The 15,645-nt window shown below is 38.4% G+C and overlaps 1 protein-coding gene and 1 long non-coding RNA gene across 4 annotated transcripts in view; one reads left to right on the forward strand and one right to left on the reverse strand.

Annotated features, from left to right (window-relative positions):
• Positions 1–618: 618 nt before the first annotated feature.
• On the reverse strand, positions 619–2,259 carry LOC311606777. 2 transcript variants are annotated; one of them, XR_014782437.1, is made up of 3 exons: positions 2,085–2,259; positions 1,848–1,924; positions 619–810 (listed from the first exon to the last, which is right to left on the reverse strand). It is a non-coding gene; the product is annotated as an uncharacterized lncRNA (long non-coding RNA). The 2 variants fall into 2 exon arrangements; XR_014782438.1 differs by having other exon boundaries at positions 619–1,214.
• Positions 2,260–2,481: 222 nt separating this feature from the next.
• ZNF804A (zinc finger protein 804A) overlaps positions 2,482–15,645 on the forward strand; it is a 195,114-nt gene continuing 181,950 nt past the window's right edge. Inside the window, exon 1 of one of the 2 annotated variants that reach the window (XM_084798182.1) lies at positions 2,482–2,887. In XM_084798182.1, coding sequence (XP_084654308.1) covers positions 2,777–2,887 — 111 coding nt within the window. In that variant the 5' untranslated portion in view covers positions 2,482–2,776. Of the gene's footprint in view, positions 2,888–3,870; positions 4,758–15,645 lie in introns of those variants that run through there. The other variant, XM_084798183.1, reaches the window with a different exon arrangement.

Raw genomic sequence — 15,645 nt, forward strand, 5'->3', positions numbered from 1 at the left:
GCTGGCATTAGAGTAACTTTGAGTTGCAGTATCTGGGCCTTTGTGAACAAGAAACTGAAAAAACATTGACAACATAACTATGTAAGTGTGTATATATGATTATATATGTTCATGTGTTCATGATATGCAAATGTACACACATCTGTCTGTATTAGCATACTATACAGATATGCACAGTATAAACACACAATGAACATGTACACATTTCTCTTAGAAGCCCAGTATGATATTCACATAGTCTGCTATCTGTTCCTCAGGACAGTTCAGGTAACTGTTTCTCACTTTCTAAAACGGACTTTGAGCTGTATGCTACAAAGTTCTGAACGTCACAACAGAAGTACTCTGAGCAAAACTTATTTGCAAACAAACCTAGCCTACATTATTTTGAATTATGTACTCATAAAAAATAAATGCATATGACTCCATCTCATATGGGTCTGTATTTACTTTCTGAAGATGCTTCCTTGCTCTGTTCTGTGAAACTGAGTAGCTTATGCCCTCTAATAATGTTTTCTAACACTTCAAGTGAGTAATTGTAACTCTTCAGCCTCTCATAAGTGATGTCTGCAGAGAAAGCCTGAATGCTCAACTGGCAAATAAAAAGCAGTTCTGTAGTGAAGAGAGCCAGAGATTTATTTAATTTCCAAAAATATAAAATATTTTTCCAATATAAACTGTGTTCATTCTGAGTTCTACATATTTCTGGGTGATCTCCACAAAGTACAGAAGTTTTCTGAGTTTCCACTTCTCTTTCTCCCAAGACTTCCAGACTCCCCCAAGTGGATATCAGAGAAATTCAGTCAGCTTCATCTAAAAAAAAAACCGACACTTCATAATGAACGTTAATCAACCCGCATCAAGTGAGTTCTAATTGAGGCATGATACATGGAAATTTTCTTTTTAGGTAAATCTAACACTCCCCCATTATACCCTACAATTCATAATTTACTCACAGGACTACAAACTCTCTCAGCAAGACTCCCCCATTTTATCTTCTTTGAAAAACTGAAGTCAAACTGTCAGATACCTTTCTGGCTTACGAGGTGTCGGGGGTGGTCATTGCCACATAAATTTCTATATGTAGGACACACAAACTGGGCGATATTGCAGTCTTGACCCGCGGGTAAACAAGATCAACACAGCTTGTGTAGGACTGCAGTTTGCTCTGAAACAGGGTCATCAGAATTTCTGGAATCGGCTTTAACCAATTAAGTCTTTCAAGGCAAAAGGAAAATAAAGTCTTCAGTAAATCCATTGAAGGCACAGTCTCCCAGCCTCCCATGCCTGGTATTGATCTTTTTAAGTGCCGACTAATGAGTCCTATGGTAGTAGCCGATCTATGGTGTGTGTAGCTGATGGGGTGCTCTCACTCCACCGCCTCAGAGGAGCTAAACTTACACGGAGAGGAGATCGTTTGGGAGGGGTTGGGGTAGAAGCAGCTAAAATCTAGCCCCAATGTGTCTGCACTGAAGTCAGCAGACCCCGTTCCCTACTTTCCGTGACAAGCGCAGTAGTTTGTGTGCAGGAGCTTCTCCTTTCAGGTCGCTTCTAGGGCAAAGGCTTCTGCTTTTGTTCAGCACCTCTCTTGTTTGGGAGCTTCTGGCAGAGGCTTCTCTTGCCGCAGAGCATTCTTTTTCTCTCAGCTTTGGCAATTTAGGAAGAACCAATTCTCCCAGGGGAGGTGGATGAGGGGAGAGCGCCAGGAATGGGAACACATCCATCAGGACTCCCTGCGTCTCCCTTCTCTCCACTTCCACTCGCGTCGCCACAAATCCCCTCCCCCAAGCTCTCAGCACATAGCACTTGTGATATGTGGAACTAGGGGCGTGGGGGTGCGGGGTATTCACCTTCCAAACCAAAGATGCATCAAAGCGCAGACTCCCATCAGCCAAACCCAGCGGCACCTGGCACCTGCCCCGATTCGCTGCAATTGGAAACGGATGGCTCGGGTGCTAAATTATTAATTTATTTATTTTCCCTGCGCCCCCTCCCGCACCTCAGCCCGCAGAGCAGAAGCCGCGGTCGGTCGCGTTGCTCTACCCACCCCCCACCCCCCACCCCACCCCTTCACCCTCCGCCCGCACCTCGCAGGAGTCTCGCACTTGTAACCAGCCGTCGCCTTCCGGCCTCTGGCGGTCGCGACGCGCTCCCACTCGTGGCCAGGGCTGGCGAGGCCGTGGGTCCGGGCAGCGGGGGAGGAGAGTGGGGGGGGGGAGGTGGCGGGTGACAGATGTACTCCTCTGACAGCTCTCAGTATCAGCCCAGTGGCTCCCTGCCATTGGCTCAGTGCGATGGACCGGCAACGCCGCGCACTATAATAACACTCATGCCTGCCAGCGGCAGCGACTGCGAGTGCGGGCGCCCGGCGCGGGGGATGCTGCGGCCGCTGCCACTGCCGCGCGGGCGGCTCCCGCTGCCGGGCTGCGCCCTGCCGCGCGGGCTCTGACCGCTCCCGCCCGGTCCCGCCCGGCCCGGCCCCCCCATCTCCCACCCCGCTTGCCGCAGGCAGCATCGTCTCTCCAGGCTTAAGTCCCGGTTCCCATCTCCACCAGACGAGCACTGAGCTGGAGCCCCGGCGGCGAAGACGGCCGGGATGCGGAGGCGGCGGGGCGCGCACCGCAGCTGGGCATAAGGATCCCGCGTGCCCGGCGCCAGCGCACCGCCGGCTGCTGCTTGCCCTGCCGAGATTCCCCAGCCCATCCTCCTGGCCCAGGCTGCGGCTGAGGGCGCGGGAGCGTGGAAGCGGCGGCTGCGGAAGAGAGGCGGCGGCTGCCCCATGGAGTGTTACTACATTGTCATCAGCTCCACGCATCTCAGCAACGGACACTTTCGCAACATTAAGGGAGTTTTCCGGGGCCCTCTCAGCAAGAACGGGAACAAAACTCTGGTAATCTCTCTGTGTGTGCGTGTGTCCCTCTCTCTGTGTGTGTCTCTCTGTCTCTATCTGGCTCTCTTCTGATAGGGCATATCAGGAGGAACGAGTTGACTGATGGGGTTTGGGAGCTTTCGTGATTTTGTTTGGATTGCAAAGCATTCATTTATTCTGTTTATTTATCCAGTGGGCGTGGGATGAGGATTGGGTGTAGGAAAAGAAAGAGATCTTAGGAGAGCTCCAATTGAAGGTTTCCCCTGGCACTCTCTGTCCACCACACTCCACAGTGCTGAGGATTGTCGTTCTCTCCTTATTTCAATAGGTCCACCTTAAAATAGGAAGGACCCCTAACCCCAAGTGGTCCCCCGTGGCAGCTTTCAGTTAAGGTAGCTTGAAGGTGAGTGAAGGTGGGGTGTCTCTGGTGGAACAGGGATCCATGTGGCAGGTGGCTAAGGGAAAGTGGCTGGGCTGAGTTAGGGTCTCAGAGTTTGTTTCTTGGCTCTTGGCTCTTTGCTGAAGGACTGACAGATAGGAAACTTCTCTCCTGACAAGTTGTACAGAGCTAAGCAGACCGATCCCATCGTCCAAGCTGTCTACTTTCAGCTTAGGGAAATGGGTGCAAGGTGATCACTGTGCCACATTAACAGCCAGTAGGAAACATGTTAGAAAACAAACCCCACACAGCTATTCTCGCTGGATAGCATAGCTCGGCCGTCCTCCAGCATTCAGTAGGAGAGGCACAACTTGATTGGTGCAAGATGTGCTGAGCTCAGAGGTAGCTCAGGGAATAACTCCTACTTTCCACCCAAATTCCATCATCCGCAAAACCTTGCTACAGAACCAACTCTCATGAGCAAGTGCGTCTGAGGAAGTCCACGCCTGTGGAGAGGAAGACAGCGGTAGTGGGGAGTCCCTTTAGAATGAATGCTGCAGAGTCCGGGCAAAGTCAGGTGGTAGAAGTGTAAGACTTTCTGAAGTCTGAGCCCACAAGTAGACCTCACTCTAGTCTTCTCCCGATGCTCGCTTATCTGAAAAGACAGAATAGTTCAAGGACACACTTAGCCCAAAAGCAGACACAGTTTTCTTAATCTCAGCCTCTTTATAATTTTAAAAGAGTATCCACATAAATAAATAATTGTCTATGTTTTCAGGATGAAAAGTTCTCATTTGAAGTTTTCAGTGGATTTAGACACATATATGGTGTATTTGATTTACTCTTTGACATCTTAATGTTAAGGATATGTTTATTTGCTGTGGGTTTTTTTTTTGTTGTTGTTGTTATTGTTGTTGCACAACAGAGTATGTGCTACAGAGTTCTTTAGTTGAGTACTTACTATAGGGCAAGGAAAGTCTAGAAGGATTATTGAAACGTGGCTTTCAGAGAGTTCAGTAACAATTTAAAGAGAAAAACCCTTCCTTCAACACATTTGGGCTTTAAAAATTGAACATAGTTAAATTTAAGGACAAGGAGATACTGCCATCGTGTTGATGCTAACACATTCAAGAGTTCACAGAAAGGGTGAGCCCTCATCTGCCAAACCTGAGCCGGTTACAGCACTGTTCACCGAGCCTCTTCACTGTCCTTAGACTTTCCAGGGACTCAGTTTGCTTGTGAAGACTTGTTTGCCATGCAGTTGAAGTGAATGAGTTATTCATCACTCAAGCTGACAAAGGGCAGGTTGGATATGAGTTTTGCCTGTGTAACCCCATGATTAAAATGGGTGAGTTTAAAGCAGCCGCCTAAATGAGATGAATAAATCAAAATATATGTAAGTGTCAGAAGCAGTAAACAGGAGAGATTCACTACGAAGTAAAGTTCATAACGTTTTTCGAGATGGTAGTGACTGAGCTTGTAGGGGCAATCACGACAGTTCTTCTAGCTTTGGTAAGCTGCCCCGTCTGCGTTTGCTATGCTGACTGAAACGCAGTATATGCTCACATTATTACCCAACTTGTTATAGGAAAACCAGGATATGTGTTCTGAATGCTCTTTTATGAGTTTTGTCATTAAGAAAAATAAGATGTATGCTCATCCTTAAGTATAATAGAAGTCTTCATATACTGACAAGACAATTATGCTAATTAATATAGACTTGTTTATACTTATATAATGTTGTATCCTTGAGTCCTCCTATATGCTATATTTTGTCAGCTAAAAATATAAGTGGTCCTGAGGTTTAAATAGTACCAACTTTAATATGAAGCATAAATATTAACCTACAAATGTAATGAAAAATTTCAAGTTAAAGTTTACACAAATCATTTAAAATTGTGTCTTTTGTTAGTCATTAAGTTATTAAGTCGTGTGTATTAAATATGTACAATATTTGAAAACCTACATTCATAGAGTAATAAATGAATAATATTTATACTTTTTTGTATTTTAACTTCAATATTGAATTATACCTCCAAGATAAAGGAATTAGAGTGATGTCCATGTGTCTGCAATTTTTATTTTAAGGAGATATAATTTAAATATACTCACAGGAAAATAATTATTTTCCCAAGAAATTAAATTATTTTTAATTACTAGCTGATTAGTGAGTATTTTTAATTCCTTCAAATTTCAGACTTAATCAAAGCAGTTGTATAACCTTACAGTCATTCTCAAGATTTATTCCCTATGTAGGGCTTTTAATATAGTATGCAATCACACATAAAAGTTGCTTACAACATGCCCAATTTCTTTGGATTTTAATGTCATTGGTTAAATGCTTCTGTCCTATATGCAGGAATTCATGTATATTAATGAATTAAATAGCAGCTATGGGGAAGACCAATCAATACATTAACTTCTTTTCTTACAAATCCTGGAACTTCTTATATCAAAAATGACAGTTATCCTATGGAACTAGGACCTTGATGACAAGTTTGGACTGTCCATGTGTATATACACATATATATGTACTCCACTATAGTCCCAGATTTTGTCAATCTTGAGCTTCATGAACTTTCATAAATTAACAATTTCAATACATGCAAAAACCCTCCATTTTGTCATGTCTTAAAAACAGAGAGTAGAAAATGATTTACTTATTATTGAGTCTGTTGCAAATTGCACAATCTTCTTTTAACATAGCTTAATTTCAAGGAACAAGAAATGAATCTTTTATTAGTGATTATCTACACATAAAATGTAGAACTTAGTGATCTTGAATACACTTTATGATCTATGAAGTCCATCTTAAACTTTAGTTTGCATGAGAAACTAGTTTTGAAATAAATTTTTTATTAATCTATGGGAATTACTTACCTACTTATTTATCTTAAATGTTTGAATATATGACTAAATATGTAATATATATCTATATGGTATTTCAATATGAAGTATGCGTTTTGACTTAGGAATCTTAAGATGTCGTTGCTGTATTCTGTCTGTTGACTGCATAGAACTTTTATGTCTCACTTAATGTTTTAATATCACTAAATAAGAGTACCAAAAATGCATCAGTGATGGTTGAAGACCACATAGTGTATTGATGCAGATTTAATGACCTGTTATAAATCATGGAACATATAAGGACCCATGTGAAATATGACTAAGAGATAAGTATTGTGTCATGTTTAGTTGAAACCATTTTACTCTTCTTCTTGTCTCCAAGGACAGAGAAATAATGCTAAGTTAAAAAAATGAATTTAGATGTATTTTATTTCTTATCCTCAAGTGGGCAAACATACTTAACTTTTCACCAAGGTCAGAGTTCTGTAGGACGAACACCATTGTTGATATGAGAAGTTCTGGGTTCGGTAAGAAGTGATGTTAATTTATTGGCTGCTCTTCAGCACAATTGCTATTCAGCTTATTCAGCGTCACAGAGATGCTTCTGTTACACTGGATACCTGAGGCCCCCATAGTTGATAGGTCACACGGCAAGTGTGGTCTGTGTTCCAGCCCTCCTGTCCATTTGATTCTGCCTTTAAATGTCTTCTCGCCTTTTGACCTTTTAAAAAGTTTCTTGTCACTTGGGATATTTTCTTATGTATTAATTTTAAAATAGAAAAATATATATTTTTGGTGTGTGTGTGTGTGTGTGTGTGTGTGTGTGTGTGTGTGTGTGTGTATACACTGGAACTAACAAAATTTAGATTGACCTTGAAATACACCATGTGTTTTTTTTGTCATTTAAATATAATTTAACTCATTTACCTTTCCTGCATCTCCTAGAAATTATGATTTAAAAGTTTCATTGACTCACTGAAACTAATTTTGGGTACCCCTTCTGGCTATAACACTGAAGAGACTGACTGCTGAGTTGGCGACACTGAAAAATTAGCATTGATAGATTACTAATTGAGAGAGAGTTTATGAATGAGGGTGATAAGAGTAATATGTCCACATATGCATCAGCATTTAAGAACATGCTTCTCCATTCAGTGATTACATATTCTTCCAAGTATCTTTTAAAATCATACATTCAGCGTTAATGGCTCTGTTGCATTTTACTAATGTGCCATTTGCTCTTTGGTGTGACCTTAGTAAAACCTTGTAGCATATACATCTTTAGACATATTATTCAAATAAGAAACATCACTAATACTTGAAAGTTTATTAATATGACTCAAAAATGTATGCACTGCTATAAAGAAAAAAATGCTGCCGTTAAATCCTGAGTTACCTTAGCTGAACTGTGAGTAGTTTCGTAGAGTCTTGTCTCTACTCCTCAAAAGGACATCAATAATTTTTTGGGGGGAGAGAATTGAAGTTGTCAACTGCATTTTAATTTAAAAATCCAGGAGGGCCTAGTCAAACAACTTCATTGAGTTTGATTTGGAACACTTTCAAATTCTAGAGTAGTTTCTCTAGTGTGTAGTGTTTAAAATTTTTTTGGGTTTCTCTATCAGTTGGAAATATCAAGTTTTTTAGTTTTTCACTTGTATACTGCTTTTGGTTCCTTTCTTTTGAGTCAAAGTTTCTCTGTATAACACTGTTTATCCTAGAATTTGCTCTGTAAATTAGTATGGCCTTGAATTCATATATATGCTTTTCTTGCTGTGTACTTTTTACTTTTTGATATAGCCTCAGATAATGACATTATTTTAACTATTGTCTACATTGTTTACTCCAAAAATCAAAGTTTCCTTTGGAGAGATAAAATTGTCTGTTTCTGTGTGCTTCATTCATTGGAAAACATTCAGGAAGGTAATAGCCTTAACATCACTTGTAGAACATTCATAATGCCCCCCATCTTTATTTGTCACATAATGGTTAGATTGGTTGACAGCATTTTCCAGATTAAACATATTGGAACAGTGTCATAACAAGAAGCATATAAAAGATAGAGGATGATAAACATTTAAAATAAATTTATCTGAGAATATAGCTCTGTGATACATAAGAGAGTTGCCATTTATGAAGACTTAAACTCAATTTTCAACATCAAAAATAAAGGAAGTAAAATAAAATAATAGAACCTTCTCAGTTAGGACATCATACTTTATGTACGTTTTTACTGTTTCTCATCTTTTCAAAATTAAATTTGAATATGGTTTTAGTCTGTAAGTTGTTCTGAAACATGATCTATATCTGAAATGCTTAGTTTATATAAGGGGAAGCCAGTTTATTAATACTCTTATGGTAGTAGAAATTGCATTTTAAATTAATTCTGATGATGTTACAGCACTGTGCTACTTTCTTCTACTGGCCTCTAAATGGAGCATAATGCTATTGAAGGGGTGCTGTGCTCTGGGAATCTGATAAATCACTTCAGAGAATGTAACGATTATAATCTGTGCTGTACTGTAACTTAAATTTAGGAAGGGATTATATGTTTCTGTCTATCACATTTTATGTTGCCAACCACAAGGAATATAATTAAAGCATATTTTTTCTGGATTTTCTTCTCGAAAATTCTATCTTGAAATTATTCTAAATATTCCTTTCCATTATATGGGAGCCTTGCATCCAAGAAAAGCTTTCATCATATAATGTATTTCTGATAGTGTTTGTAACTGGCAAGGTTTCATTAATTTTTATAAATGTATTGTTCTATACTTTCTATTGTAAGATAAAGTGGAGGTAATAAATAATTAAGACTCAATCTTAGTTGTTAAAGTAAATGCTGTCCATTACCAGATGTACTATTCTAAACTCTTTAATAATGGCTTGGCATCTTTGGGAGAAAGCTACATACTTTCTTAAATGTAAGTACCGTTTTACACAAAATGTTTCTGGTAGTGGAGCTGTGCTTCAGTTACTAGCAGTCTTAGTAAATTAGCTATGTAGGACTCAATGTACAGTAGCCACTTATCAACCCAATGCTCATTATATTTCAGCAATGAATTTTGTAAACGTATTTAACGTCTAATCTATTAACTTAAAGTTTAAATGACATTGATTTAGCCAATGGAAGGTGTCCTCATGCAGTTAGTTGGTAGTCTTTCAGACCAATTTATTCTTATAAATTCTATTTTATGATTGTTGGATCAGCCTCTCCTATTTCTAGTCCACCAATTGCCTCCACATTTCCAACTCACCCATCACTGTAACTACAGAACCAATTCCTTCATATAAATCTTGTGTGTATATTAACACATGCACTTCCCCATACACAAATAAGTCAACAAATTAAATTACTTGAATAACTCTGATGCACTCAACTTCAGCTCATAACATTTTTATGCAATAAACCAACCAATTGATTAATACAGATGTAACAGAAAATAAGTGAGTTGGTGTTAAGACTAATTCTAGAGCTTATAATGACTTTATCTGTTATTGATAAGCAAATTTATGATAGCTGAGATATATATATATATAATCATTTCTTAATACCACAGCATACCCTGTTATAATTATGCAAAGTACCATGCTTACTCTCCGTTGTAACACAACAGCTAAAGATACAATATTTTTTGAGGTAAAATAGTAAAGCTAACTCTGAATGAAATAAAAGAATTAAACTTATTCTTAGTAGTGCATAACATTTTGGTAGCATATAGGATTTTTAAAAATGTATTTTAAATAGAATTTTAAAAATAAAGAATTTCCATTTTTAAAACAATTATTCATGAAAACACAGAATTCTGATCATGTACAGCAGCCAAAGGTGACCAGGAATACAACTGTAGTGTAATCATTTTGGCGGTTAATATTTGCTTTTACACGGTAAGGTATATTATGGGAGACCCATGAAACCTGATGAAGAAATCTCTGGATTTTTACTGTGAAAAAACAAATCCAGAGCCTATTTATGGTTATCTTAGTACTGTTCATGCAGCAGGCAAGTAGTACAGCAGAAAGCTGGTTTACGTTGGCTTGTGGATGAGGTTATTGAGTAGTAAAAACAGTGGTTTTGTTTTCATCTGTGATGAGATATGACTGAGGGACAGTATTGGTCATCATAAACTCCAGTGAATTCCAATAATAAAATGTTTGCTATTTGTCTGACTTCTAGACTTCTAGACAAGGTTCTAGGTCCTAGTTTTAGGAACTTCTATTTTGAGTCTCTGATAAAACATGAATGGTCTCAGAGAAGGCAGATGATCAGAATCTAGGCACCCAGAGTAGGATCAGGGCACATTAGAGAAATGTGATTTTAAGGTAGCCTTTCTAGGGAGGAGATGCGAGGAAAGTTAGTGCAGAGTATGATATGGAATAGTGAAAAATTTGCCCCACACGGTCACATTTGTAGATGACTTTAGGATATCAAATATCTGGTATTGAAACAAAGCTGGAATGGTTTCCAATATAGACTTAAGGTAAAATAAGTTTCTAGGCATCCATTAGGTGAGAAACATGAAACTTTTGAGACTTATTGATATTAGTTAGACATTTATGACTTTAAAACAACACAAGCCAAGAGTTTTAATTCCTATGAAAAGATAGGGGATGAAAACTAGGAAATGATGGAGAACATCATTACAATAAATTTGTAATCAAAACATAATTATATCACTTTGCCCAAAACCTGTTGTCTTTCCAAGTACTCCCATTTCTCCAAACTGATGGCCTTGTTTCCTCATCGTTATTGTAACATACGTATTCACCCACACAAACATACAAATACAAACTGCAGAGTCTGTTATGGTTGTTTGCGTATATAAGATATCAGTTCTGATGGCTTTGTATTGAATAACCAGTTAGGGGATCAGTTCTGGGAGAGGCTAACTCTCCATATCACAGCAGATCTTAGCTGCCTGTAGTTATTTGTCTCGAGGTGGGAGCCCATGAAGTTTACTTCCCCTAAAACAGTGCTGGGGGATAAGAACTAAGCTTCTCTGTGGGTGTAAGAATAAGGTTGAGAATGTAGGTGGGGATTACGTTGGTCTGGTAAAGGTCAGCACTAGGTTATCCTCTAAGGTCTATGATTTCACTAGTTAGTTGTTTAGGTGTCCAGTACCAGACATAATTTCCCTTCTGTTGGGGCCCTTAGGTCCAGTTACACAGTTATTGTTGGCATCAGCATATGACTCTCACTGTTTTGCCTTTATGTGTATCTTGCCACTGAGGTCATTGCAGGAGTTCAAGGGCATCACAGTTGGATAGAAAAATGGTTCCTTCCTTACCTTGGTAGCCTACATAGTGCTTCCTAGTGCTATGGATGTTGTAGAGCAGGAAGAAGGATTTTCTGCTATGTCCAGCTCAAACTGTTTCAGTCTTTTGTTCTTGGTGTGAGGTGTCTTTAGCTAGAGGGGCTTATTTTCTACCCCAGAGAGACAAGCAAGGCAAATAACAACAGCCTGTATTGTTTTAAAGTCAGTTGAACTGTCCTGACCAAGAGCTTGAACAGTGGTTTGTCATGCCTGTTGCTGTGGTTTTTGTTATATGTAACACTGTGGAGCATTGTCAGCACAAGTCACATGATTTCCTTTAACGTGTGTTTATGTGTACCTACATACTTATTTTATTGTAGAAAATTTAGATAAATATAAAATATCAAGACTCCTTGAACCATTATCAAACAACTTTAGTTTTGTCAGTCTTTTTTTGTCTCCTTCTCTGTCAGTCTCTAACTCCCTTGCCTATGAGAGTTCCCCTCCTTGATAACCTTTCTCCCTTCATATCATGTGGATTTCCTGTGATGAGCAGTATCAAGGAAGATCCAAATAGGGTGAAGCTTTGTTTTGGTAATTTCATAGTACACAGTTGAAGTGGTAGGATGAAGGAGCCTGACAAAGAGCAGTCCTGTCAGAAGCACCCAGAGTCCCTGTGCTTTCTAATTTTTTTCTTGTGAAGCTAATTGATACATGACTCCTTGGAATCTCAGAGCTTTTCTAGATGTTCTTGGAGTATTCTGAAAACAAATCATCCATATTCAGCTGCTTGGGGGTCAAATTAATAATGGCAAGTTTATTCATTGTCCTCAAGCAGCTTTAGTGATTGATTACAGACTTGGTAGCCTAAATAACGAGTATTTGTTATCTGTGTATTTGGAGAGTGGGAAGAATTACAAGATGCAAGTGATGAGTATTGTTATGTATGGCAAGAGTTTCTGCATTTTTTGTATGTGCACATAGTAGAAAACAGAGAAATGTGAGCTGGTGCAACTCTCACAAAAACAAGCAAACTAGTTATGAGGGCTTCACAATTGTGGTATTTGTTTTTCTTAGACAGGAAATCTAAACACATGGAATTCCCCAATTGAGAATCTTTAGAAAATAATTGGGATTGTGAGTTTGACCGTGCACTTTATACAGTGTATGAAAATCCAGAGATTTTGAACTTATTGTGAAGGATTTTAAAGTTTATAAGTGTGTCCTGAGCAATTTTTTGAGAGAGAGAGAGAGAGAGAGAGAGAGAGAGAGAGAGAGAGAGAGAGAGAACATGTGCCCCTTCTTACCAGTCAGAGACAGATGGGGGTTGGGTGGAGAATTAAATGGGAAGTTTCCCATTGTTTAATGAAATGTCTAGCTGATGTAACTCAGGAAGTACCACTGTGAGTTACCTTCATGATTAACAAATCACCTTTTTGAAGAAGACAGTCATTGTCTGGATAAGGTGCTTCAGTGGTAGAGAAGACAGTGGCTCTCATGCCAAAAGTGTGTCCTTACATCCACTTTGGTGTGTCTAAAATACTTATGTACTTAAACAATACTTGAAAGCAGTGACGCTTCCCCACCATGGAGACACGAGGTCATGTGTTAGTTTTATGTCTATGTGAGTTGATAGTGACTCTAAGGGCTGCAACCAAAATCCCATGTACCAACGAACTGTGCACTGAGACAACCCTTTATCCCATATGTTTTTATGATAAGAAATATGTATATACTTTTTAATATTATCTAGTTTGCTTATGTCATGACAAATAATTCTGATTTTACTTGCATTTTCTAGGGATGCAGTTTGGTTATGGCTTCAGCCAACATGCCTACATCCTTAAAGTCAAGTAAGGAGTAAGAGGGGGTTTATAAGAAACCATATTCATCCTTTTCTACGTATCTCTCTCTTAAATGCCCGCACTTAAAATCTGCATTAAAAAATTTCTTAATAACCTCAAACTCTGCTTAAAATTTATAAGAAACGTCAAAAGCTGATCATTTTTATTCAATAATTCTCTCCCAATACTTTTAGATTGAAATTATTTGGCCAGAACTGTTCCAGAGGATGAACTAAATACAGTCAAGATTTGGAATAACATTTATTTAACTGACACATTATTAATCTGGGTAAAAATCAGTGCTGTATCAGCAAGAAAAAGGAGAGAATTAATCGGACAAGAGAGGTCTGCCATGACCAGCCTAGCCTGAGTTGTCAAGCTGGCTTCTCTCACCGATTCACTATCTCTTTATTCTTCAATGGTTTTCTTTTGCATGTATACATGTTGACATGTGTCATGGAATTCGTATGGATATTAGAAGACACATTCTGGAGGGTGGTCCTGACCTACTATATTGATTGACCCTGGGGATTGAATTCCACTCATCAGGCGTGAGGCCATGCACCTTTACCTCCTGAGCCGTATTACCAATTCTGCATTGTCATTTTCTTTTATAAAACATAGTGATATCTATCCAGAAGTTTATTTTGTGTTAAATTCCATTAAGGATATTTAAAAATGTGTATTAGGTTGAGACATAAGCTCCTGGTAAATGGTAGTAGCTCTAGATGGTAGATTATGCTGTTGTACTTACTCTCTGTTATAATCTCATTTGCTGTATTCAATGATTTAGATAGTCTGCATTCAGCTACATCAATATTTCATTTTTCTGTGATAATTTGCTTGTGCTAGTAGCTCAAGGTACCATTATATGAATGTTATCCATATAAAAGTAAAACTATGCTTTATAAGTGTAACAGCTGTACAACCCTGTGGTAGGCAAGTTGTTAGCTGCTATGGTATCTACTGAGGGCTTTCTCATTGCCATGGAAACTTTCCAGGTATAGTTTATAAGAAATTATCCTTGTACTCATCATATGAGCCAGAGATTTCATTACCTAAACATCTACCAAAGCACTACTTTTCCACAGCATCACATGGGTGTTGGGGTGTTAAGAGTAAGGATGAAGAACCCATTTTTGATTACCATGAACATTTATATGTTGTATACAGTTCTTTCATGGCAATCCTTACATATTCACATATGTCAATAAAGCATCCCCCTTTGCTTGGTTTGTGGCCTAAATATTTTGGAGATAAAATCTCTAAGAAACCTTCAGATATCAGTCATTTTTTTTAACTTACAAAGTTCATGAAGTCACTCAAAGCTAACACCTAAGGGAAGTTTGGGGTTTCTTCTGTTGTCTCCAAGTGGTTTCTATGTTTTTGGGTGAAAGTCTTCAGAAGTCTTCTCTCACTGCCTTTCTGATGTTACAGAATTAATGTTTACACTAGGGGGCGGCATAACATTTTCTCTTACTTCGTGTGACAAACTCAGCAACTGTCCCCAAATTAATAAATATGTCAGATATAATTATTACATTTTTATTAGTTAAAAGTCATTCTAAAATTTCATAATAAAAGAGTGATAAAGGTGTGATGTGTTTATCACATATTTTATTCAGGCACTTGCCCCATATTAATTCATGATGGTTCTCTAATGTAGTCACAAGAATTGCATATAATAAAATCATGATGCCGTGGAGGGTGTGTCAAAAAGCTCTTGACATACATCAGTCTTGGCTTTGAAAGGATCAAAAGGTGCTTGGTATTTTCAATGTAGTAGCTTTATAATCTTCAGTGGCAATTTTATTTTAATTTTTCATTAATTTATAATTTGGTTGAATTGAAATTGCTGAGGATTATACAATTAGTCAAAGAGTATTATAATGACTATCATTTTTGAAAGAAAAACAGCTAAAATATACAAGAATAAGTGAAATTATGAAATTCCTTCCTCTGATCCTGTCCTCTCACTTTATTCATCACAGGAACCTACAGAATAAGTAAGGACTTTTCCATGTGTATCTCTGTGTATTGTGTAAAGAGAATGATGAGTTTCATTACTTTTTTTCTTTTACATGAAATACATCCGTAACACATCCTTATCCTTTGATCATTAAAAGTGATAAAGAAAAAATAGATGAAAATATTTGTGAGAGAATGATCAAGTTTTGTTAGCCTTTACCAAGTATTCCCATAACAAGAGGAATTAACCTTTCTTAAGAGAAAGTGGATGATTATGTACAACCACATTGGCGTATTTTTATTGCTAATCACTGTGCAATTATTGATTCAATATAAAAGAGACATTTAACAGATCATCACTTAGAAGAATGGATATTATGGTGCCCATTGTCATTAAAGCACCCAGGAGGCTCATTTTAGGTAGGCTGTTAGGAATAACATCTCAGAAATGCACATTGCATTCCACAGTTCTGGTAAGCTGTATAGAAG

The sequence above is a fragment of the Acomys minous genome, assembly GCF_964271855.1.
Source record: "Acomys minous genome assembly, chromosome: 10".
In the NCBI taxonomy this organism is placed as follows: domain Eukaryota; kingdom Metazoa; phylum Chordata; class Mammalia; order Rodentia; family Muridae; genus Acomys; species Acomys minous.